The sequence below is a fragment of the Emys orbicularis genome, chromosome 8 (assembly GCF_028017835.1).
Source record: "Emys orbicularis isolate rEmyOrb1 chromosome 8, rEmyOrb1.hap1, whole genome shotgun sequence".
NCBI lineage: Eukaryota > Metazoa > Chordata > Testudines > Emydidae > Emys > Emys orbicularis.
Genome location: NC_088690.1, coordinates 88,146,144 through 88,172,100, shown reverse-complemented (window position 1 = coordinate 88,172,100; position 25,957 = coordinate 88,146,144). Strand labels below are relative to the sequence as shown.

Here is a 25,957-nt window from a genome sequence, read left to right as displayed (position 1 = left end):
ATTAGAAGAATTGTTACAGCTGCCTTGTATAAATGAAAAATATTGTTATTAGTGAAAGAAAGTGATAAGTAACATAAATTGGAATCAACTTGGTTTCTATTCCAATTTTGTTAATGTTAGTAATAATAAATAATAATTTGCACTTATAGTGCTTGTCACCCAAAGATCTCAAAATACTTCTCAACAAATTAATCAATCTAAATAACAATCCTTTGAGGCAGATAAATATTATTAAACCACTAAGAAACATTGTACACAAAAGTAATGTTTGCCAAATATAAAAGAACAATCTGTAGGAAGAGACATTTTGTTTTCTAGGGCAGTTTTACAAACAATGGACATTAAAGCAAATACACTACAAAAATATAGCTGCCAGTTTTCTTCTGAAGGAGAAGGTCGGCAAGGGATTGTTTGTCATTTGTTTATATTGCATGTGAGTTGGTTTGTCTGCTGTGTGTCTAACAGCCAGTTGTAGTCACTTTTTAAATATTCTAAAAGGCAATGTGTAAACACTGATTAACAAATGAAATAAATCCTGAAGGTTATAACTTCACTATGGAACCTCTTTTCATGGTAGATCAATCTGTTTGCCAAACAGCTTTAACTGTGTCTTAGGGCAGAGTTGGGACATAAAAAATTGTGTCAATATAAATATTTGCTTTCAAAATGATATTGCACTATATATACTTTGCAGTTTACAAGTCCATAATTTGCAACTGTAATGACCTAGTGTGGTAAGAACTTTCAGTGACAGCTCTTTGAATGACAGCTAAATAATTAACTAAAATTAAGTCCTGTAATATAAATAACATTTGGCCCTGGGGTGAATAGGTTTCTGAATTCACTCTATCTCAGCTGTCACTCATAAACCTGTTCATGAGGTTGTTCTTGTATACTCTTCAGTATAACTGGTAAGGAAAGATCACTGAATGAATTAACAAATATTTTTGTGACCTTTTTTTCCTCATGCAGGTAACTTTAAAAGGGCTCAGCAGTGAAACTTCAAATGAGAAATGTGTTTATTTATTCCTGCAAAGGTTTCCAACAAAGGAAATTTCAGTGGTACTACTTGTTTTCCAACACATGTAAGTAGTCCCATTGAACAGGTGTGAGCCAGATGGATCTGCTGATGTAATGCCTTAGGGACTATGTAACCCATCTGTGGGATAGACCATAGTAATGAAACAGGACCCTGAAAAGGCTCACCTCAATTGCCCAGTACGTCTGTGTGCCTCGAATAAACATCAAACATGAGCAACATATGTAAGAAATGTGGAGGGAGGGAGAAAGAGTATGCCCAATTAATCAGTCCAATTGGTGCTTTATCCCTAAATTCAAAATTACAATTGGATCAGTCAAAATCATACCTATACCCAAATTTGTTGAACCATTGGTAATACAAAGTCAACCAAGCTTTGGTTCTAAGCCAATTCAGTTTCTCCCTAACTATATAGTACCTAGGCTATTGCTAAATTAAACGTATACCTAAAATCTTTGTTAAAATGAAATATAAATAATTTCTTTCCTATGTGAAAAAAACTGAATACAGTAAATAATCAAATAGACCTGGTGGGATCTAATAAATACAGTTGGGAACATATGGTTGCAGTATTCAGTTTTAAGATATTGTTATGGATACAAGTGTTAATAATTATAGCAATGCTTATAATGTTTTGTAAAATATAGTTTATATTAAAAGACTGGTAAAAAAGGCAAGAAAGAAAACAGGCATTGGAACACACCACCATACTCCACCATGTAAAATAAGTGACACCTTCAAAAATATTGTATTTCCAAGAGTGCCAAAGGAAGGAGTGCTGGGGAATATTGAAACACCATGGCCCTAAACTGAATAAGCACCTCAAAATTCAATAGGCAAAATTGCTGACAGAGCTTTTTATGATTTACAAACATGGTGTGAAAGCTTGCGCAAAATTCACTTGAAAATCCATGTTTAGAAAAGATAAGAATGCACAGGCACTAGGACATGTTGTTCTACATAACTTTGCTATTCAAATAAGAAAAATAAAAGTTATGTAAATGAATAATTTAGGAAGATACACATGCACTGAACTATTATATTAAAATATTACAAAAATTGCTGACTGGTTAGTTTAATGTTAAGACTTTCTGAGAAGGTGTGTTGAATGGTAAGAGGATAGCTGATGTAAAATTATCCAGCAAATTTTTTAATATTATTCCATAACACCAAAAGTCCAATGCCCAGAGTCATCTCTCAGTGTCTTTTTTAAATGCTCAGCTCTCATATCCGTACAAGAGTGTTGATCATATGTTGCATTTCAGCAATCTAGTGCAGATGTGTAGTTTTCACTTTTGACAACACAAGACCTTGAAAATTGTTGAATACATCTTTTGCAAGGGGTATCTTTCTGATTTTTTTGTTCTATCCTACATCTGATGTTATTAGACACCCTAAAAAGGGAAACTACTCACCACTTGACCATCAAGATAAAGGTGCTACCTACCTTGTCCATTGCTAAATTTACTTATTTTTATCCTTTTTGTCTTTCTGACGTTAATTGTCATTCCATATTTCTTGCACTGTCAGCAAACCCCTCTACCTCCCAACCCTCAAGTAACATAGTGCGCACCTCGTAACATAGTGCTGTTTGGACATAGCCAAGCCAGGCTTGGAAGAATTAGATCTTTGTTGATAAATGTTGGTAAACATTGATTGCATAATATGCACACAGACCAATGAAAATTTTTTCCATCGATAATAACAGAAATGTACAGATAGATAAAGTAAGAAAAATGCAGCTTGAGAATTTATAAGAGTTAAAATCAAGTGATTTAGACTTTCAGATTAGGCTTGTTACCAATGAAATAACAAATAAATAGTAAAAATAGGTATGATTTGTTGATTTAAGGATATTTACTTTGTATATTTTGATGTGTAATTGACTATTTGTCTTTTAATGGTTTATAAAGCTTTAACTTTTGAATCTCAGTGTCTACTGTCATTAAATAACTGTCTGATCCCCCCCATAATTTCCTACAACTGTGAAAATTTAAATTGATAAAAATAGAAAAAAATGCTTAAAACACTCATGATTTTCACAAATATGAAAATTTAAATAGATAAAAATCTAAAAAAAAATTAAAAATAAATATCAGTATTATCCTTTTAATTTATTTTTTTAAAATGTATTCTGCCAAGCCTACTCATAATACAATATTGCTTAGATGTAGCCAGGTGAGGTTGGGGCTGTGTTGCCCACATTAGTGATTTCAGCCTGAATCTCTCATTATTTGATAGGTTTCAGAGTAGCAGCCGTGTTAGTCTGTATCCGCAAAAATAACAGGAGTACTTGTGGCACCTTAGAGACTAACAAATTTATTAGAGCATAAGCTTTCGTGGGCTACAACCCACTTCTTCGGATGAAGTGGGTTGTAGCCCACGAAAGCTTATGCTCTAATAAATTTGTTAGTCTCTAAGGTGCCACAAGTACTCCTGTTATTTTTTCATTATTTGATGTTTTTCTTAAAGTCCCAGCTCCTAGAGCTATATAATTAGGTGAGAAACTCAGCTTTCATTAAAAGATAAAGTAAGCTTCAACTCAGATGTTATTTCTACCTTGACATACAGATGTGCAAGCTGGAAATCCACCAAAGTTATAGGCAGCTGTCTAAATGCCTTCAAAAGCAAGGAACATAAATGTATAAATTTATAAATTTAAAACAAAATAGTGTGAGTTCAACAATTTAGCTCTTAAGTTTTCTAGAAGAGAAGACAGAAACATCAAGGACCCTACTATATGAATGAAGCAAGAGCATCAGCTTTTGCGTAGCTGGAGAAACATGTAAAAGGTGCCAACTGAAATAATCCCTCTGTCAAATGGTATCTAGATTGGGGAAAGTTTATGAGACTTAAAGCACGCAAAGAGGAGCCAGCATAAGTAGGTATGGTGCTGACTTATTTGGTGGTGCCGGAAAGATTCAGACTCTAGCTCTCCAGGGCCCATGATGGCTCATGGGCCATTTGACCCCCGGCACAGCCCTAGCAGAAAAGCGCCCAGAAGCCAGGGCCTCTGGGCAGGAGGGAAGCAAGGTGCCTTTGGTGACTTCATCAGGTGCATCTAGGCATGAGCCTGACAGTTCTATGGTGCAAGGAGCTGCCTCTGCCCCTGCTGACCAAAGCAGGCGGCGCCTCGGGTCAGTGACTCCGCCCCTACCCGACCTCCGAGGCTACATCTGAAGCCGGTAAACGCCAGCCTCGGCCTCCCTCTCAGTCAGCGTCTTGATTGGCCAACTGGCTGGTCGATCAGCCCCATAAGCAGCCAACCGGAGGCGACTATGGGCGGCACGCGTCCTCCCCTCTCTACATAAGGGCTGGGGGCGCGAGCCGGTGGGGGCCGGAGGGTGGTAGGGGCAGGCGTCGCCGCGGTGGGGTCCCGGGCAGTCTCGGGGCGGCGACGCGCGGTTATTTATTTTTAAACACGCTGGGGTTTTAAGTAACGTTTTATAAGTATTTATCTGTGAGGTGCCCGCGGCCCCGAGCAGGACCCGGCGCCTGCCCCCGATCGCACGGTAAGGGCTCGGCGGGGGACTATCGTGCGGGGGTTTGGCTGGGGGGCTCCAGGTTGGGTAAGGTGGGAGGATGGATCGTTTATGGGTTTGGGCTGGGGGCGGGGGGGGACGATCCATCGCGTGAGGGTTTGGGGGACCAGAGGCTGCAGGCTGGGCGGTCGGTTCTCTGCCCCACGCCCAGCCGGTCTGTGGAGTTACAGCTTGGGGCTGTCAGGGGTCAAACTGTAATTGCTGGGAGGAGGATTTGAACCCCCCTCCCCCCCACTAAGATTATGTCTCGGGGTCTATAAGCCCGAGTCCCCTCTCTCCCGAGCGGGGCGGACAAGCCCAGGCATGTCACTGTGGAGGGGGAGGTGCTGAGTGACTGGAGGGACTCGGGCAGCTGACGTTGTGCAATGTGTCTGTGCTCTTCAGTCAGCGCTACAGCTCCGCTGTCTGCAAATGCTGACCTCTCTCTTGGAGGAATACTTCTGAACTTGAGGTTGGGTTCCTTGCATACAGAAAATGCCAGCACAGATTCCTGTATAATGTGGGCGTTTCAGGGTGTATACTAAAGGGGAAGGCTGCTTGCTGGCCATAACACACCAACTGAAGGCCATCCAAATCCGTAAATAATAAAATCTTCTGTACAATGTGTACTATAAAATCAAAAGTCTAAGTTCAGAAATATAACGGCAGAAAATGTCTGACTAGAACAGTGGTTCTCCAACTTTTGTACTTGTGACCTCTTTCACATAGCAAGCCTCTAAGTGTGACCCCCTTATAAATTAAAAACACTCTTTAAAATATATTTAACACCATTATAAATGCTGGAAGCAAAGCAGGGTTTGGGGTGGAGGCTGACAGCTCATGACCCTCCCCCTGCCCCCCGTAATAACCTTGTGACCCTGAGGGGTCCTGACCCCCAGTTTAAGAACCCCTGGACTAGAACAATAGAGAGGGAGTCATTATAAATCTAAGTAGAGCTAGCTAATGTTATGATGTAATTCTATCCTCCTGGGGAAGGTTGAAGCGCTTTCATGTGCTTTGAAGAGCATCTTTGCCACTGATTGATGTTGGGGCAAATGTAACTCCCCAGCATATCATAAAGGCATTTTGGGACTCTTTTTAGTAGCTTCTTGCATTAAGTATTTGTGTCTCATTACAGATGATTGAAATGCTTGTAACAACTGAAGCTCAGGAATTGCTATATCAGCTCAATGCTCTGTTGGAACAAGAGTTAAGATATCAGCCAAAGGCTTCTGGCCTGAGACTAATTGAAACTGCTCATGACAATGGCCTCCGAATGACTGCAAGGTTGCGAGACTTTGAAGTAAAAGATCTCCTCAGCTTAACTCAATTCTTTGGCTTCAATACAGAAACGTTTTCTTTAGCTGTGAATTTCTTAGACCGGTTTCTGTCAAAAATGAAGGTATGTTTTGGAAACATAAGCTCTAATGCACTAACTTTCTATGGCCTTGCCTTCACTTAATTAAGGGGGGGGGGAAATGTTAGCTATGCTTCATAGCCTTTAACGTAACCTCCTAACTTATTGAAGACAAGCACTATAGTTTTCACATCAGATTTTAACTCTAGTTAAGAACACCTTTATTCCAAGTGAAGATACAGCCTATGGGCTTGTCTACACTTGGAGTGCTATAATGGCACAGCTGTGCTGCTATAGCACTTCATTGTAAACATACCTATGCTAACAGGTCAGGGTCTCCCATCTGTGCAGGTAATACACATCCCCCCAGAAGTGGTAGCTAGGTTGACTTAAGAATTCTGTTGACCTAGTGATGTCTAAACCAGGGTTAGGTCAGTTCAACTATGGGTTGTTTTGTTTTGTTTTTTGGTGTGTGGTGTTTTGTTTTGTTTTGTTCGGGGGGGGGGGTGGATTTTTCACACCCCTTAGCAATGTAGTTAAGCCTACTTAATTTTCTAGTGTAGATGATGCCTATATCTCAATTTGTGCAGACACGTCAGAGTTTCACTAGTCTTAAACAGCAAACTACTCTTGCTCTCCTGTACGCATGCTTTCTCTTACTCTTTGCAATATAAGATGTACATGTACATTCCTGTAAGCTACTTTTTATTTTACTACTCTAGATCTGTAAGGTTCTTGTCCAAAATGCCAGGTGCTCAACAGACTTCAGATGTTGGTCAGCACTGAGTACTTCAATAGTTTTGGGGAAGGAGGGATTTGGGGACTGAAGAGTACTCCTATAATTGCACAGAGTGACCAGAGGATCTCATTATACCATTGTGTATGCTATCAGAAATAAAAGTTCTCAAAGATACTTGTATAATAATCAAAAGTAAGCAATTCAAAATCTTCCAACTCAGTCTTAAGGCAACTTAAGCATACCACAGTCAGAGACCATGCATATTCCTAAATGGGGGGTGGGGTGGGAGTGGAAAATTACTGAATCCAAAAAATATGCTTTAGAAAATTTTAAAGCTAACCCCATCAGATTAAAAAAGGACTAGACACACTTACTTCTGAGCACATGCCAGTTTCTTTCAGTGTTTTGGAAGAAATGTCCACTAGTTTAAATTATTCATTAATTCTCCTCCAAGGAACTTCTTGTACCTCACTAACTCTCCAATAGGATATTGGATTAGTGACCCTGATCTAACCTGGTATAGCAATGGCTAGATTTCTAATACAATAAGGAAAGCTCAGTATAAGAGAAGGGAATCTCCCAAATGCCCCTATTTGTAGAAAGCAGAGTGAAGTAATTTTGGGCATCTGACATCGTGGTGTATGGATGCGGATGGTCGAGTTACAGTATGCAAAATGATTGCTACCTGCAGAGCTTGGCTTAAAAAGAGAGCCCAACATCTATTTTAGCTGAATACATGTTTATTTTTCTGACTTACTATAAAATGCTTTCATTATAATAAGGAATTTAACTCTCTTTTAGGTGCAGCCTAAACACTTAGGCTGTGTTGGACTAAGCTGCTTCTACCTGGCTGTGAAAGCAACAGAAGAGGAAAGAAACGTTCCCTTAGCCACTGACTTAATTCGAATAAGCCAGTATAGGTTCACTGTATCTGACATGATGAGAATGGAGAAAATTGTGTTAGAGAAGCTATACTGGAGAGTCAAAGCTACAACTGCCTTTCAGTTTCTACAACTCTATCACTTGCTCATCCATGAGAATTTACCTTGTGAAAGGTAAAACAACTATTTCACCATGACTTTGAAGCTTCACTGCCCACTGGAAAGGGCTGGTGGGGGGGAAATCGCTCAAGTAATCTACTTTAATGTATACAATTTAAATCAAAAGTGAGAATGCAAACAGTTACGAACAGGTAAACAGTGGCTGATATGAATCCCTGTGGATTGATACTGTGCTGTAATGAACAGAGCTTTCTCCTACTTCAGGGACAATGTTGTTTACAGCTAAAATAAAAATGACTCTGAGCATAGTTTTAGATCAGGGAAACCGCCTTGCTGAACAGGTGCAGGTTAATGCATTGCTGATCAAGCAGCAGTAGTGTCTGACAGATAGTCTTTCAAAATGTCGTCTCTGAAAAGACAACTGGTTCATGAATATCCTTAGTTACTTCAAGATCAAAACTTGCTTGGTCAACAAATATTGTAAGCACATCAAACCTGTCATACCCCTTAGCTGGGTAAGAACAACTGGGGATATAAAGTCAAAACTGCTTTTACTTTACCATGTTGCCAGTTTTGCAAATGTATATAGAAAAATATCTATGTATAAAACGCAGCTTAATGTGCTATTGCTTTATCACTTAATTTTATAGTACAGAAACTGAGTCCTAAGGTTAGTCTACAATGGGAACTTACATTGGCATACCTACATCTCTCTGGTGTGAAAAATCTCCACCCTGAATGTAGCTATGCCAACCTAACCCCTGGTGTAGACAGCAGAAGTGGGGAGGTGGATTACCTATGCTGACAGGAGAACCCCTGCCACTGACATAGGTTACTGTATACACTGAATTGCGGCAGCAGCACTGCTGTAGCGGTTTAAGTGTAGACATACCCAACACCTCTGAACTTAAAAGAAGCCTGTCATTCTTCTTTCACAAACACTTCTGGAACTGATGGAGCCCTTAAACCGTATCTAAGAGAATGTCTGAGTAATTTTGTATTAAACGCTCAGCAAATTTCTAAGGCTTTTGCAATCTTGATCTGATTTATATACCGAAAAAGAAAATTACATGCTCTCTACAACTAACTAAACTCTTAATCCCATTCTCTTACAGGAGAAAGCATCTTAATTTTGAGAGACTTGAAGCCCAGCTTAAGGCATGTCACTGCAGAATCATGTTCTCTAAAGCCAAGGTAAGTGGTTTCTAATACCATAAGCACACTGAGTTTACTGAAGCTTAACAGTCTCAGCTGTCAGTATTAACGTTTACTTTCTGTTTCCCTTAGCCTTCTGTTTTGGCATTATCTATATTGGCACTGGAGATCGAAGAAAAGAAACTGCTAGAGTTGAAAGAGGCGATAGAATGCCTTCAAATACATTCCAAGGTAGGTCATGGGGAGGGAGGGGGGGAAATGACCCTAACAACAGTGAAGGGTAGAGTCTCTGAACAAGTTTAACATTAGGTTGTTGAACATAATTCTGCTTGTCTTGAAGGCTCCTCCAAAGAAAGGATTCTAGTTTGCTACCGTTAAAAATGGAATAATTCTTTACTTGATCTGACAAATGGGAGTTGACTTTTTTCTCCTGAGATGGAGAGATTTGAAAAACTTGCTTGTAACTTTTTTGCAGCATTCATGTGACTGGCTCATAGGGGATGAAAGCGCACAACAGTCCTTCAAAGTATCCATGATGTAAATCAGGGATTGGCAACCTTTGGCACGCAGCCAGTTAGGGAAATACGCTGCTGGGCCGGTTTGTTTACCTGCAGCGTCCGCAGGTTCGGCCAGTCGCAGCTCCCACTGGCTGCAGTCTCCTATTCCAGGCCAATGGGGGCCGCAGGAAGCGGCGTGGGATGTGCTGGCTGCTGCTTCCCGCAGCCCCATTGGCCTGGAACGGCGAACCGCAGCCAGTGGGAGCTGATGTAAATAAACTGCGAAGGAAAACCAACAAATCAGGTTTCCGCTCAACTTGACTATTACTATCATCCACAACTTATATGGCATCATTCTGTGGAACTATTGTGAAACTTGTTCACAAAGGAACTAGTCCTTTCTGTTGGAGGTGCCCGGTAAAGTAAGTCACAAAAATAATGTGAAGTATTTTGTCCAAGCTCTTGCTCTTTGTAGTTAAAAAAAAAAAAACCTACAATTTTTCAACTTAAATAGTTGCAGAGGCTGCAATAGCTTAGTAAATGAAGGCTGGTTCTGGTTGACGCTTGATTGAGGATAAAGAAACTCATACATGCTGGGGTACAGTGATACTAGTCTCCAGGTCAGGGGTGGCATGGGGGGAGCAGCAAGGCTCCTTTAGTGGAAGTGGGGGGAACCTCTTAATAACTAAGGGCCTTCAGCAGTCTATTGGCACCTAAGCTTGTCCCCTTCACACCTCCCACAATTGGCATGTGGTACAAGGCTTTTCTTAATTTAGCTTGCTTGAGGGTAGATTAAAACAACTGGGAAATGGGTGCTTAATTCTAGCTTCAACCTTTCTTCATTCAGACAAATAGCAGAGACCTAACTTTCTGGAAGGAACTGGTATTAAAGTGCCTTGCAGAATACTCATCAAACAAGTGTTCAAAACCAAATGTTCAGAAGCTGAAGTGGATTGTGTCAGGACGTACAGCACGGCAGCTGAAGCATAGCTACTATAGAATCTCACACCTCCCCACAATCCCAGAGACTGGCTCATAACAGGTAACTTTCTTTAGCTGCTTTCAACTTAGATTTGTGCACAAACAGGAATCCTTAAACAACTAAAACTTTCTTCATGCTTACTAGACTGGAGGAGGTTTCTTCAGCCCCCTAGGCACAGCCTAGATATTCAATTTAGCTGTCAAACAAAGCAACTCATCCATTTAATCAACACATTCCAAGTGGCCTGTCAATTCTTGGACACATTCTGCTGACCTTTAGGTGCATCAACACTAATATCTGAGTCTTAAAATACAAACTGGCAACCCTCCTAATGTCTCCTGTAGCAGAGTACCAGTTCTTTCCCATACTGTGGTGTCCGCCACTTGAATCTCACTCACTGAAGTCCGGAGCACAGCTAGGTGAGCAGAGCAAGTGGTGGAATGTGACAGATGCCAGGTTGTTAACCTGCTTCACATTCTGGTGCTTACAAGGAAAAAGAGGAGAGGAAGAGGAGTGTCTATACTTGAGCAGCAGGTCCAATGTATCAATCAGTGCACCAAAATTTATAGTGAAGGTTGGTTAGCTCATCCTCCAGACACCAAGTTACTGAAATTGGCTTGCCTGTAACAAGTTTCTGGTTGTCCTAGGACTTCAGGACAAATGTTCCTAACATGCGTACAGGCTATGCAATAATGATTCTGAGATAATTGTCATAGAAAAGTCTACAAAGCTGATGTCAGACAATGATTTTCCTACAAAAATACATACTTTGACAGGGTATTTAATGCATTAAGACATTGCTTCCCCTCACACTTCCAAAGGCTCTACAGTAGAAATTCAGTTACAAACACCAGAGTTAAAAACTGACCGGTCAACCACACACTTCATTTGGACCTGAAAGTATGCAGTCAGGCAGCAGAGATTGGGAAAAAAAGCAAATTCTGTACAGTACAGAATTGTGTTAAATGTAAACTGCTAAAAATTAGTGTTTAAAAAAAAAAAAGGTAAGGAAACTGTTTCTGTGCTTGTTTCACTTATTAAGATGGTTAAAAGCAGCATTTTTCTTCTGCATAAAGTTTCAAAGTTGTATTAAATACATGTTCAGTTGTGAACTCTTGAAAGAACAACCATAACGTTTTGTTCAGAGTTACAAACACTTCAGAGTTATTAACAACCTCCATTCCTGAGGTTGTAACTCTGAGGTTCTGCTGTAGCTACATAGTTTAAACATGGTTAAGCTTAATCTGGCAAAACTAGCCTCTAACTGTCCGGTGCACTGACTAGACAAGCTGTTTTCCAACATTTTATTGGAACACTGCTTGTATCTAACTAATGTATGATAAACCATTCTTGCTGAAACAAACTTAAAGGCCTGAAATAAACTTCAGGGGTGGGGAGTCTAAGCAGGACATAAATTAATTGTTTTAGCCTATTATCCAACTAACTTTCACTGCTGAGTTGCTACTTAAAAAAAAAAAAAAAAAAAAATTAAATGACCACCATTAACTGTCTTCCCTGGAGTATCGTTTCCCCCTCCCCCATCCTCTTCCTACTTTCAGGGGCAGAAATTGTCTTGCTGCACTACAGCTGTACAGCACGTAGCCATTTGTAGTAACAGCTGTTTAGTTGACTTAATGTCTCTTATACTGTCTGCACAGGAATCTTAAAATGGAAAGAGGACTATCCTGACGGCTGGTTTACAGAATTCAGCTGTGGAATTGAAAACTCAAGCCTAAAACATGACAGCTGTTCCAGCATCTGAAGTTCAACTCTTGGAAAACTAAAACATCCAGGTTTCTTTAGTAGACCTTTCCAGCAAATGCAGTTGTATTGGTGCTGACTACAGGAGTAATAAGTAGTAAAAAGTTCCTAAAGGATGAATGACTAAAACCTGTCTGAATATTGAAATATGCATATGTAACAGTGAAGCATCATAATGCTGTTTTATAGTAGTGAATAGCCTTAGATAACTTGGTAGTTAACTGATAGAACAGCTAGTGTAGTTTAACCTTGGTTACTGCAACTGTGGCTGTTTAGTTGGATTACTTAACTTCATGCAATTTGATTCTCCACCTCCTAAAACTTTTGTACTTGAAACATAGGGGGCATAATGTGCTTCAGGACTGCTGAGGCTACCAAATAGTCTCAGACAAATCTCCGATACTGTACTGGACAGATAAGAGACTAAGTCAAATGTTTTGTATTCAGTGTCATGTTTTGAGTAGCCATGTCCTCCTGCACAAGGCATTGGTCCTTTGATGCAGTGCAGTCCACTTACTTCACCTCCAGTGCAGAGTTGACAACTCTAGCTAAGATGATAAAATACAAATCAGACAGACACTATGCTGGGAAAGCCTGCAGTTGTTACTCTGCATCATTACTTAACTTAGCCATCCTTCTACCCATATTTTTGTGAAAAGTATAATTTTGTGAACTTTGGTGGAGATTGAAAGCATGGCTTTAACAAGCAAACTGCACCCTATATCAGTTTGCAATGTCAGTAAAACTGCTACTTTGCTATTTCTGTCTAGGTCAGTTGCAGAGCCTGACAATAGTTTTTTCCCTAAGTTCACTTATAGACAAGGGGACAAATTCTGATTATTATGCAGGTGCAGTTTGCATGCCCTCAATAGAAATTGTACCAGTACCACCCTAATGTAAGATGACCATCAGCTTTTGTTGCCCAAATAGGAAACTGCATCTATACCTCTAATAGTTTGAGTTCTGAATCAACTCTGCTACTTCGAACAAATACAACTTCAGTCCTGGTTTGTCACTAAAAGATCTAAACCCTATGTGTCAATGCTAGCTCTTCAGCAATAGAGGAAGGTCAAACATATGAGAGAGTACGCTCTAAAGATGTTCATAAATGGGATGCCTAAGAGCAAGTAAAGCTGCAGTGGTGTTGTAGGCCATGAAATGAATGGCTGAAGCTGGGCTGTAGGCAGTGACTTCTGAATGCTCCACATCACATTGCATGAGAACCTCTTACTGGTCAATCATTAATAACTCCTGCATGCATTCTTAACTTATTTGGGCAATGAGAGAAAAGAACTGTGAATAGTTAAATAAAATGTGGGGCTGGTACACCAACATCTACTTTTTAAAGTCGAACATTGATTTTGGGGAAACGCTCCTCACCTTCCTTCTAATGTAGTAAAAGCATAGTCAAACTTCCTACAGAGCACTTTAAACTAAAGGGGGGGAAAATTCTACTATGAACTTATAGATGAACGTTGTTGCTAGCCTTGCCCATGCAGATAGGTATGCTGTATGTAGTTACCACTGCTAACTGCTGACCGGTGAAAGGGGCAAGGGAAGCAAAGGATAGTACATGCTATGCAAGTTGAATGCAACTGCTGAAGATGCACTGTGCCATTCTTAGCAGAAGTAACATGGTCTCAATTTCATTAAAGAATGTACCTTTCAATAAAACTTATTGAAATGCGGGTATTGGTAATTGTCCTTTTGACACTCTTCCCACTACCTATTACAAAACTCTATCGGTTTCTTTACTATTCTGTGAACAGTAATTAAACTTCCCAAATAAATGCTCTTATGAAAGTAAACTTAAACGGTAGGTGCTAAGAGTCATTGTAGAGATCTCATTGTCATCTGTCTTAAAACAGCGGTCAACTTATTGTTTAAGGGAAAAGATTTTTTTTATATGTGACACCTAAGACTAAACAAACCTAGCAAGATTTATTTAATGTATAGATGAGTAGGGTTGGTTTTCACTTCCTCTCTAGTTTGACTTTAAATGTCAAAGCAGGAGACATATCTGAAATAGACTATCCTGACTTTTTCTAAAGGATTGCTCTGCCTGAAATGTAGGGTATAGTAAAGTCCACAGTGGTTGCAACACCACAGTATTTACTAGTAGGCTACATGTTCCTACACTTTGTGGGGTGTGTGTGTGGTGTGTTTTTTTTTTTTTTTTTTTTTAGAGAGACCTTAGATACCTTCTATGTGTATACTCAGATTTTGAACAGGAGGCTTGAAAACTATCCTCCCCAGGAACTGGGAGTTTGGTATTGGCACCAGTTTCTATAGCAAATAAAATTAGTGTAGGAGGGCTTCAGAACAGCTGTGAGGAGAGCTTTATTGTAGCCCTAAACAAAGTATTATAGTGGCCTTCTTACATAAGCAATTCTTGAGAAAGGACTCCTAAGGGTCTATTACATACCTTTGCTAATGCTTTTACAATTGATTTTGAAGGGTTGACTAAGCAGTTACTTCTCCCTCAGCTGCAGGGGTGATTTCTTGACTGGAGCTGTACAACATGAAAACCTAAATGAAGCTGTTAGATAACTATGCTCCTATCCAGAAAGCTCACATTACCTCTTGGCTTTATGTCTGAGGCATCTGGAGAGAGCGAAAGGGATTTGAACTCAAGTGAAATCATATCCTACATGCACCACTCCATCTCCTCCTTATGAACCCTAGACAGTGTCTTGTATGGATCTGACTACAGTAGAAACCACTTTTAGGCAATAACTGGAAGTGGATGGTAACAGGGCCTCCTTCCACTACATTAAAAAAAAAAAAAAAAGTCTTGTTCCCTAACTTCAAGATACATAATCACAGCTAACTGGCTTTTTCCTCCTCTGTGTTTGGTACAATTCTAAACAGTTGCAGCTTAGATGTAGGTTTGCTGAAAGTTTTGCCATCTCCCATTTATATTGCAGTAAGATGCTCATCTTGGCCTGTCTTTGCAGAACTCTCCCAAAGCATCACAGGGCACCAAATCCAGAGCCTGGACTGCATAGAAATGTTTTCTGTAAGGGTACAAGTTGTCAAACTGAGGCTGTGGAGAATACAGAATTCTATTTTTAATGATGGTCCAGGCTATAAAATTATCATAGTACCCAGGCATCCTACTTAGTACCACTGCTATAAATAGGCAGTTTGCACAAACTCTTTACATATTAACTAAACTTTCGGTTAACTTATTTGTACAGTTCCCCATTGTGGAATTCATTATCACTTGCTGGCACAAAATGTTCACCTCACAGCCCAGATACTTTTTGCCCTTCAGTTTGCCTCCTTTCCCATCCTCTCTTTCCTTGCCCTGGATTTGTCCATACAGCCATACTCAATTTTCATCCTCATGCTATTTGTCAGAAATAAGAACTTGTTATCTGGACATTTTTAGAGTCTCAGCCTTTGGATTAATGCACTAGTGAAATTAGTGGGAATGTGAGATATCTACCCTCTTCTCTGTAATAATGGCTCAGAAGTCTGAACCTCTTCTATAAAAGGAAAAAGATTCTACAGAAAATGAATGCTATCCCAGCACAGGGGATCAGGTAACAGCTGATCTATGTACTGGGAGGTTTGATATGGTTTCAGGGAGTGTTACAAGAATGTAGCTTTACTATATTTGCTCCTAGGTGTAATGGAAGGTATTGACAGTATTTTACAAATGGATTAGGTTCTTGCACCCTACAACAGCTATGGGGGTAGAGAGGAAGAAGTGAGTGATCAGCTGACAGTCTTAATTAAGCCTTAGATTTTAGTGGACTGGTGGCTACTGGCAGATCATTGTCAATGAAGAGACCTCTATTCCGGAATTCACAGCTGGAACTGGTCTATCTGTAAACATGCATAACACAGTGCAAAGCATTCTGCAGGCTTCTTACTCTTTTAGATTGGGAGATGATTTGGCTTTTGTAATTGTATTTGTTGGACATATACTCAGTCTCTGCTGGCTACATTAAGAATTAAAATAGGAAAGTCTTAGAATATGTAACTTTCATATAAAGCACATAATACTAAGTCAAGCACAAGCCAAAACCTGTAATTAAAATTTATATTTTCTTAAATTCAAACTGTACACTAAGTAGGGACAATAGAAATGCATAACTGCACATTTATTTTCTTGCACAATGGTATGTAAGTCAACATTTTGTTCAGTGTGTTAGTCAGGAAGAGGTACAATATGGTAGCTCTCACATGGGAACAGTTTTTTAAATTCTAAAAGGAGTTTTAACTTCTAAGTACACAGAATTGCATCCTACAGGCAAAGTATTCCACCCTTTCAGAAACCAAAACCTCTTCTCCTCCCACAAAGAATATTAAATTACTATACTGTAAGTAGACCTACAAGTACTAGAACCCAGGCTTCAACCTAAACCTTTTGACTTTCTGCTACCACGCTGTTTGTCCTTCAGCAACATTTGGCACAACACTAAAATGTCAAACCTTATTTTCTGCACCTAAGAGTAATAATCTTGTTTCTGCCACTGCGTTTTAAAATTGAATTTACTAACACATCAGAAGGCTGCTAACCAAGTGAGAGCTACAAAAGTACATTTTTAAAATTTAGAAAATATAGGTCTTTCAAAGTTAAGGATAATGGTAGGTGGCTTGCCTGTAGGATTAATTCTCCACAAGAGGATGAGTGCTAACATTTATGTAACATTCTATAACTGTGCCTCTATTTCACTTCATTGTGGAATATTTCCACAAATCCGTACGGCTTAAAAACAGTCATGACACCTTTAAAGTACATTTATCATGTGTGCATATTTTCCATTAATATCAAAGTTAGCACACTTAAAAATGAGCCTCTAACTGCTGTTTGTCTTGATCCTACTGAAAGGAATCCTCTAAACTATCCACGGAGACAGTATTTGATATTCATTCTGTAGACAGGTGAAGTCTTTTTAGCAATGACATATTCCACTCCTTCAGTTTAAACAGACTTTCTCTCTGGTTCTTTGGAACACAGCTGAAAGTTTATTTTTCAAGTTTGGAAAAGTCTGGTCCCCCTTTGCTGTAGTTCCCAGAAATTTCTGCCCCACTGAAGTCAAAGCCAGGATTCTGTACAGAGATAAAAGAAAGATTCATATAAAGGTTAATATTCAATATATCACTGTATAAATCAAAGTTTAACGCTTTCCCAAACTGATAAAAGCACACACCTTCTGCTTGTTATGTTCCTGGGAATTGGCACAGTTGAAATTCTCCAGGGAGAGTGAAAAAATTTTTGCACACATGCATCAGCAATTACACACAAAGGGAGATTGGGATTCTGGTTGGTGGCTTGCCCAGCTACAGAAGTGAGTTTGCAGGCTGTTGCCATCCCAAGTTTAGGAGGCAGCTAGATTTCCATATCAAGAAAATCTTTAAAATGTTATTAGGGAGCGGGGTTAAATATTACAGCTGTTGACTTTTACAATGTCCCTTTAAATTGTTATCTGAAAGGGGAAGTTCCTGCAGTACTGGACAGCTAGTTTTTATAAAAATGCTGCTGTTTTTTGTTAAACAAAAAAATTGTGCTGATTCAGCACTTGCTAACTGTTAAACTCTATTCCCACAGCTCTGCTGAATTACTAATGCTAGTACACAAAGATGGTGAAGTGCTATAAGTAGTAGTCACAGCACTGGGAAACAAGTTTAGCATGAAATCTACTCAAAATAGAGGGAGAAATTATTTGCCCAGTGAGTTTACTCTCCTTTGTCTTCAAAACAAAGTTTTGACTGTGTGTTCTGTATAAATGTACTCAAGGAGACATGATTTTGAAAAATAAACTTTAAATACAGATATGTAATCATTCAGAGAGACTGCCATATACAGGTCCTCTTTCAAGGCTCAATTCTCCTGCTGTTGGGTACTTGCAACTTTCAGTGAAGTCAAATGCCAAGATTCTAAATGAACTATGCATTACTTTCCAAAACTAATGCCTTTTTTCAATTTTAAAAGAAGAGTTTTAGGTTCTCTCATATTACAGAATGGCATCCTATAGGCAAAGTTTGGTATCCTAATGAAGATTCAACCCATTGAGTGACAAATCAACCAGAATGGGTTAAAATAAAATAGTAAAAATGGGTTAACTTTCTGTATCTCTGATGAATGTAAAAGAATTTTTCTCAGTTTCATGGCCATAACCTGTGCATAATATGTATAAATAAGAAACAAACGGTAATTAGCGTCCTCTGACTTGCCTCTCGTTGGAATCTCTCCAGTGTAAGTTTCCTCTGCATCTGGTCCTGTACCCAAGGATCAGCAGCATACTCATTTTCTAACAGAGAGGTCCAACAATTTCCAGCATCTCTATTTGTCTTCATTAGAACAATACGTATCAATTTTCTGTCTTCTTCATAAGAGAAATAGAAATAACAATTGGACTTCTTAAGTGCTATACTCTTTTTCAACCAAATTCAACATTAATATTTCAGTGAATTTTCTGGTGAAACTTCATTCTTAAAGGCTATGCAAAAAGATATTTCATTCACTGAAAATGAAGACAAACTCAGACGTCCTGACCAATGTGCAACAAGAAAACTAAGGAAAAGAAGATCCCTTTATTCATATGTTTAAAACATTGTACATACATATTTCCTCCCTCCAAACTAAGTGGACCCTTTCTAGAGGGACTGACTGATGAAGAAAGATTAATTATATTAATACAGTAACTCCTCACTTAACGTCCTCCAGGTTAACGTTTTGTCGTTACGTCGCTGTTCTATTAGAGAACACGCTCGTTTAAAGTTGCGCAATGTTCCCTTATAACATTTGGCCGCCCGCTTTGTCTACTGCTTGCAGGATTCTCTGGAAGAGCAGCCGGTCCTCATGGGGGCTCGGAACCATGGTGGGTCGGCAGCCCCCACCATCAGCTCCCCTCCACCTCACCAGTGCCTCCCACCCATGGATCAGCACCTCCCTCTCTCTGCCTCCCCGCACCTCCTGCCCCCTGCAATCAGCTGTTTTGCAGGAGTCTGGGGGGAAATGGGGAGGAGTGAGGACACAGCCTGCTTGGGGGAGGGGGTGGAGCGGGAGCAGGCAGAGGCGGGGTGGGGCCTTGGGGGAAGGAGTGGAGTGAGGGCGGGCCTGGGGCGGAGCCAGGGGTTGAGCACCCCTGGGCAAAGTTGGCGCCTGTGCTTGTACCTGAGTTGCAAAGGGGGAATCTGCCGCTGCTGCTACTCAAGGCGCTTCCTAGCCTAACGTGGCACCTTCAGCCTCCTTGCCCACCTCATTGTCTACAGCGGGCTGTGCCTGTGTGGGTAAGGCAGGGGCCCCTCCCTATTACTGTATGTTTGTAAACACACTCTGCGTGCACACTACCCCCCAGTGATTCATCATCGCTTTACGGCCCAACCACCGCCCTCCTCCCTGCTTGGGAATAGGGCGCTACGCCAAGTGCTTGCGGAAGCTCCGCCTGAGGCCATCAGCCACCTGCAAACTCTTCCTTGCTGTCTTGCGCCTGAATACACAACATTCCATTCGCTTCTTCCCCCCCGCTTTTGAAGGAAGGGGGTAAGAACACAGGGTGACAGCTGACCCAAAGCAAGCTAATAGCGTTCCAGCGCCTGCTTCACTCTAGCAAGGGGGAGAAGCTCCGTAGGGATGCACAGAGCCTGGCCCTACTCCCATAAAAATCTGTGAAATCCATGGGAGATTTGCCATTCATTTAAATGCCAGCTGCATCTCTCTGCCCCTGCATGCACACAGCAGGGAGGGGCGCAGCCCTGCAGCAGAGGTTATTTTCCTCCTCTTACAACAGTCACAGCTACATTGGCTGCAGTGCTGCCCTGGTGCTGAGTGCATGGTTACTATAGGAGGTACAGCAGGGCCAGTTTTTCCAGAGCACCCTGGAAGACAGGTCTTTGGTTCTTCCAGCAGGGCTCCTGTGAAAGTAAGAACCTGCAATGAAACTGACTCCATAACTAGTCCTAGCCTAAACCCACAGGGCTTCCAGTAGGGGAGCAGATTACCATGGAGAATGACATGGGTTTTCCAAATTCTTTCCCTTTCAATAGCTGATTGATGCTGCATGACCCCAACCACTCCAGGCTGAAGGGAACAAAGAGTAGCACATGCATGCACCATCCAGAGGAGTATCACCCAGCATCATGAGTCAAAAACGTTCAGCAAGTGATAGTGGAGTGCCTAGCAATACCACTAGCAGTAAGCAAACCAGGAAAACCATTAGTCTGGGTACTAAATTAGATACTTTAAAGCATTTTGATGCAGGCGAGCATGCGGTAGACATTGGCATCGCTCTAGGTCTTACTCCAACCACCGTGAGAACAATACGGAGTAATGCCGACAAGACTAGGGCTAGTGCTCGGTGTGTAACACCACTTAGTGCTACTACAATAAGTCGATCAAGAAGTAGTTTGCTGGAAAATAATGGAGTGTCTTCTCTCAATGTGGATAGAGGACCAAAACTAAGTTTGCTAGTAATACAAGCTAAGGCAAAAAAGTTTGTATGACAATTTGAAGAGAGAGACCAAGGTGAAGGATCACAGACAGAGATGTTCATGGCAAGTCGAGGATGGTTTGATTGGTTCAAGAGGCGCTTCCACCTGCATAACATCACAATGTCTGGTGAGGCAGCTAGTGCCGATACTGCAGCAACTAAAAAATTCCCGGACTATCTCAAGAAAATAATTGAAGAAGGCGGCTATTCCCCTAAGCAAGTCTTCAATGTCGATGAAACGGGCCTCTACTGGAAGAGAATGCCTAAGCTGACTTACATTTCCCGAGAGGAGAAGACAGCGCCCGGATTTAAAGCAGCTAAAGACCGCATAACCTTGCTTTTAGGTGGTAATGCTGCCAGAGATATGAACATGAAACCGCTGACAGTATACCAATCCAAAACACCACGAGCTCTCAAGGGATTTTCAAAGGAACACCTTCCGGTCATTTGGAAATCCAATAAGAAGGCATGGATAACTGGAGCTATTTTTTCAGAATGGCTGATTCTCTATGCTGTCCCTGCATGGAAGGAATACTGTGCCAAGGAAAATCTTGATTTCAAGTTTTTATTACTTATTGATAATGCACCGGCTCATCCAATCAACCTGTACGACCTATGCAAAAACGTCAAAGTTGTCTTTCTGCCACCTAACACCACATCACGCATCCAAACTCATGGACCAAGGAGCCATCACTGCATTTAAGGCGTATTACTCAGGCCATACTTTCGACCAGCTCATCAGAGGCACCGATGGGGAAGGCAAACCTACGATTCAGGAATATTGGCGTGACTACAACATCCTCAAGTGCTTCAATAACATCGGTGAGTCCTGGGCCTAAGTTACTCAGGCATGCATGAATAGTGTGTGGGGGAAGTTGTAGCCCGAATGTTTCAATGACTTAAAAGGATTTAAAGATGTTGTCCCCGCTATCCTCAGCTTGGCCGAGAAAGCAGGTTTTGATGAGGTGGAAGACGCCGATGTTACACAACTTCTGCTCACACAGAGAAGAGCTAAACAACGAAGATCTAATGCAACTAGAGGTGATGAGAGCAATGGAAGAAGAGGGCCAAGAAGTAAAAGAAGAACCAATCCATCAAAGTTTGACTGCCAAACATCCTTCTGAAGCTTTCCAAATGATTGAAGCTGGCTTGCAAATCCTTAGTGATAACGATCCTGACAGGGAATGCAGCTCTAAAGTGATTAGTAATGACTTGCTATAAAGAAATTTACCAAGAAAAAAATAAAAAAGGAAAGCAAAACAACAATCTCTAAATGTGCATTTTCGAGTTGGAAAAGTTCAGCAAGAACAGCAGCCAGACGATCCACCCTCTTACTCGACCACCTCAACCAAGCGTCACAATCATCATTGCTAAGTATAGTATTAAATTGCTTGTTAAAAATAGTTTAAAATTTATACTGTATGTGTATATAATGTCTTTTGTCTAGCAAAAAAAATTTCCCTGGAACCTAACGCCTCCCTATTTACATTAATTCTTATGGGGAAATTGGATTTGCTTAAAGTCGCATTTTTCAGGAACATAACTAGAATTTTAAGTGAGGAGTTACTGTATGTGCATCTTGGCTAAGGGAAAACAATGAAGCTGAGGTCATGGTAACAACTTTCAAAATGGTCAACACTAACGAGGGCAAGTAATTACTTTGGACAGCATACTGAGATATAACAAAGTAATGGGATGAAATTAAGAAAAGGAAAATTTATGCTGAATGTCAAGGGGGAAAAAATCTGGACAACAGTCTTTCAGTGAGGCCTGTTGGCTCACGACTTTTACAACTAGATGAATGGAACCAGCACTCTAAAGTATACTAATGGGAACAATCCTGCATTGGCAGGAAATGGACTAGGTGACTTAATACAGTATTTTCCTTTCATCTCTAATTCTCACTAAAAAAAACAAAGACGTCATTAGGCTGTTTTTGTATTGTGATCCAAGAACTGTATGTTTGAAGAAAGCAGATCATGACACAATTATAGTACACTCTGGTTCTTAAAAAGAAATGAAATGTAATGTGGAGAGAGATTTGAACACACACAGACATTTAACTGTCTTTCAAAATTTCATTTAAAAGAAGCAGATAGTTACCTAACGTCCATGTCCCTTCATCAGCTATTGTGCAGTCAAAGAGTTTACCCTGAAAAAGACATTTACAAAGTTATGTAAAATGGAAGTTTCTCAAAATCTGATTGATATTGAATCTCAAAACATTACTCCCAGTTTATACAGAAGTTTGAAAACTTCCTATGGTTTAAAAAGTAACTATGGGCAACCTGGCACTGAAAAGCTCCAATGATTATTATACCTAAGAAAGTAAGTAAAAATAATTATTAAAAATAATTGCTTAATACAATAAAAATACCTGTCACTGTTTCAGTATCTCCATTCAATGAAAGGGACTGTCTTTCTCAGTGGGGGGATAGGGGGGTTCCCATTTTAATGTGACTTCCCATCAAGGTTCCAGTATGTCTGTAAAGTGCCATGCACACCTATGGCACAATATAAATAAATTATAATGATGCAAAGAATTGCTAATTACCAGCGCCAATGGGAAAGCAAATGGGCTTTCCAATGAGAAAGGAAAGAAAGTCAGAAAGTTTTGAAGTACTAAGATAAATCCTACAGTGTACGCATCTTTTAACTATTGAAACAAAAACTTTTAGACATATACCATAGAATTTGCACTGCAACAACTTTGAAAACTCTCTCATTTCTAATATTTTTTAATTAGAAAGCTGATTCTTTCATTCCTATGGATACTCTACAATGCATCATCATTAAATGTGTTTTACTGTTTGCTAATGCAATACATTAAAGACAAACTTTGTAATATACTGTTTGTAATTAGACACAGTAACTTAAAAATATTAAAGGGACAGTGCCAAGACAAATAAATTTTTAAAAGTCATTACCTATGTTACCAATACATTATTTTTATTATTTATTTGTACAGCACCTTGTACTGAAGGGGAAATGTAAGGTCTCCATCTTCAAATGCTTAAAATCAAATGAAGTCAATTATGCTAATTTGAGGAGTGAAGGAGTGGACCCCTGTGCTTCTATTTCTACTCAAAAAGAACAAGGAGTACTTGTGGCACCTTAGAGACTCAGTTTCACTTAGGTTCTCACTTACTAGTAGAATACTACAGTTTGCATTTCAAGCACTGCAAGGAAGTATTATAATTCCCTCAAAACTGTTTTAACTGCCCCCCCCCCCCCCCCCCAAAAAAAGCAAAACCAAACAAGAAACATGCTAGGAGGTTTTGTAAAAAACCTGTTGCACTAGCAGGTTTTGTAAAAAAGAAAAAAAAATCAAGACCCTGGGCATAAAGTTACTTACTATCTCTCTCTTAAATGGAAAATAATCAACCTCACATTTTGAGAAATGAGGCAATATTCTGAATTTTTTTACAGTGTTGCTGTGGCCGTGTCAGTCCCAGAATGTAGAGAAACAAGGAGGGTGAAGTAATATCTTTTAAGGGTCCAGCTTCTGCTAGTGAAAAGACAAACTTGCGAGCTTACACAGGCCTAGACCAGAAGAGCTGTGTACGGTCAAAAGCTTGTCTCTATATTGCCTCACCCACCTTATCAGTCTAGTATTCTCAATGTTAAACAGCCTACTCCCATTTACCTTGTTTGAAGACTCTGGCAGGTTTGTACAGTAACTCCTCACTTAACGTCCTCCAGCTTCACCTTGCTTCAAAGTTACATCACTGCTCCATTAGGGAAGATACTCGTTTAAAGTTGTGCAATGCTCCCTTATAACGTCGTTGTTTGGCTGACTTTACAAGGGAGCATTGCACAAGTTGCTCTTCTCCGCCTCCTCCCCCTCCGTTCCTCCCTCCCAGCACTTCCGCTGCTGCCAAACAACTGTTTGGCGGCGCTTAGGACTTTCTGGGAGGGAGGGGGAAGCTTCCCCCCCCTCCCCCGAGAGGCAGGGCCACCTGGAACGCAGGGGCTTTAGGGGCTGCAGGGCCCTAGGCTAAGGGGGCCCCGGGGCCCTGGCCTGCAACTCTAAAGCCCCTCTTGGAATGCGGCCCTGCGAGCACGGGCCAGAGGACTCAGGAGGAGCGGGGCAGCCAGCGGCCGGAGAGAAGCGCCGCTTTCCCCTTCAAATCACCGCTTCTCTCCGGCCGGCTTTGAAGGGGAAAGCGCGGCTTCTTTCCGGCCGCTGGCTGCCCCTGCTCCTCCCAAGTCCTCCGGCCCGTGCTCGCATTCCGAAAGCGGCTTTAGAGTTGCAGGCCAGGGCCCTGCAGCCCCTAAATCCCCTGCGTTCCGGGTGGCCCCGCCTGCCGGGGGTGTGGCAGCTCCCAGAATCGCGGCCCTGGGTGCAGTGCCACGCTGAGCCACCTGCACACCCCCTGCACCAAACAGGAGCTGCCCCAGGTAAGTGCTCTGCACCTCCTGCCTGCCCCAGCCCTGAGCCTCCTCTTGCACCCCCACCCTGAACACCCTCCCACCCCTAACTCCCTCCAAGACCCTGCACCCCCAGCCCTGAGCCCCAGGGGTAAGCCAGGGGCACCTCCCCACCACAGTACAGTATATAATGCCTTTTGTCAGCCCCCCCCCAAAATTTCCTTGGAACCTAACCCCCCGCATTTACATTAAATCTAATGGGAAAATTGGATTAATTTAACATTGTTTCACTTAAAGTTGCATTTTTCAGGAACATAACTACAACTTTAAGTGAGGAGTTACTGTATGGAACTTTACAACAAACATAGCGTTTAAATCTGAAATGCCAAACTCTTTACTAACACAGGAGACGGGTCGAAAATGTTCACAGCTCCCTGCAGGAGCTACACCCCAACCACCAGACGCTCTATAGGCAAAGGAGATACCACTCCAAGGGCCACGTCAACGGCACATGGGCCCTCAGCCCCCCGAATCTAATACCACGGCGCTAGAAGCAGCGTCTCCCCCAAGGCTCCCCAGCAGTGCGAGCAAGGGCAGGAAGAAGTTACACGTTCCCTACTGAAGTAAGGATCAAGTGTCAGCGAACCAGCGCCAGAGCAAACGCACCCCGCCGGTCTTGACTGTCTGCAACAACTGCTGCCCCCGCAGCTCTGCGGCCTAAGCCGGGCCCTGCCCCACTGGCAGCCTACTCGGCCAGCCTGCCCCTTCCCAGCGCTACCTTGAGCACCTCCTGCCCGCGCACGGCCAGCGCCAGGTGCCGGCTCTGCAGGCTGCACTGGATGTCCTTCGCCCGGGTGCCCGGCGGGACCTGCACCTCGATGAAGACCTCTTCCAGAGTTTGGTACCAGCATCCCCACGGAGTCGCGCAGGGCACCACCCCGCTCCGCTCCTCAAAGGGGCCCGACATAGGACTCACGGGCCCCACACCGTTCAGCTAACAGCACGCTTCTGCCTTCCGCTCCGAAAACAGCGCGGTACGCATGCGCCGTCGCGGGCTAGGCAGGTTTTGCGCACGCGCCCCGCAGCC

The 25,957-nt window shown here is 41.5% G+C and overlaps 2 protein-coding genes across 2 annotated transcripts; one reads left to right on the top strand and one right to left on the bottom strand.

The window, feature by feature from the left end:
• The first annotated feature begins 4,465 nt into the window (after positions 1-4,465).
• Positions 4,466-13,739, top strand: CCNG1 (cyclin G1). The gene is made up of 7 exons (XM_065409173.1): positions 4,466-4,551; positions 5,699-5,962; positions 7,458-7,711; positions 8,773-8,851; positions 8,945-9,043; positions 10,157-10,351; positions 11,950-13,739. The coding sequence occupies exons 2-6, from the start codon at positions 5,699-5,701 to the stop codon at positions 10,346-10,348; spliced, it is 888 nt and encodes a 295-aa protein (XP_065265245.1). The 5' UTR covers positions 4,466-4,551; the 3' UTR covers positions 10,349-10,351; positions 11,950-13,739.
• Positions 13,740-16,073: 2,334 nt separating this feature from the next.
• On the bottom strand, positions 16,074-25,891 carry NUDCD2 (NudC domain containing 2). Its single transcript, XM_065409636.1, has 4 exons — positions 25,649-25,891; positions 22,603-22,651; positions 18,242-18,393; positions 16,074-17,116 (listed from the first exon to the last, which is right to left on the bottom strand). Exons 1-4 carry the CDS (start codon positions 25,835-25,837, stop codon positions 17,033-17,035), a joined length of 474 nt encoding a protein of 157 aa, XP_065265708.1. The 5' UTR covers positions 25,838-25,891; the 3' UTR covers positions 16,074-17,032.
• Positions 25,892-25,957: the final 66 nt, after the last annotated feature.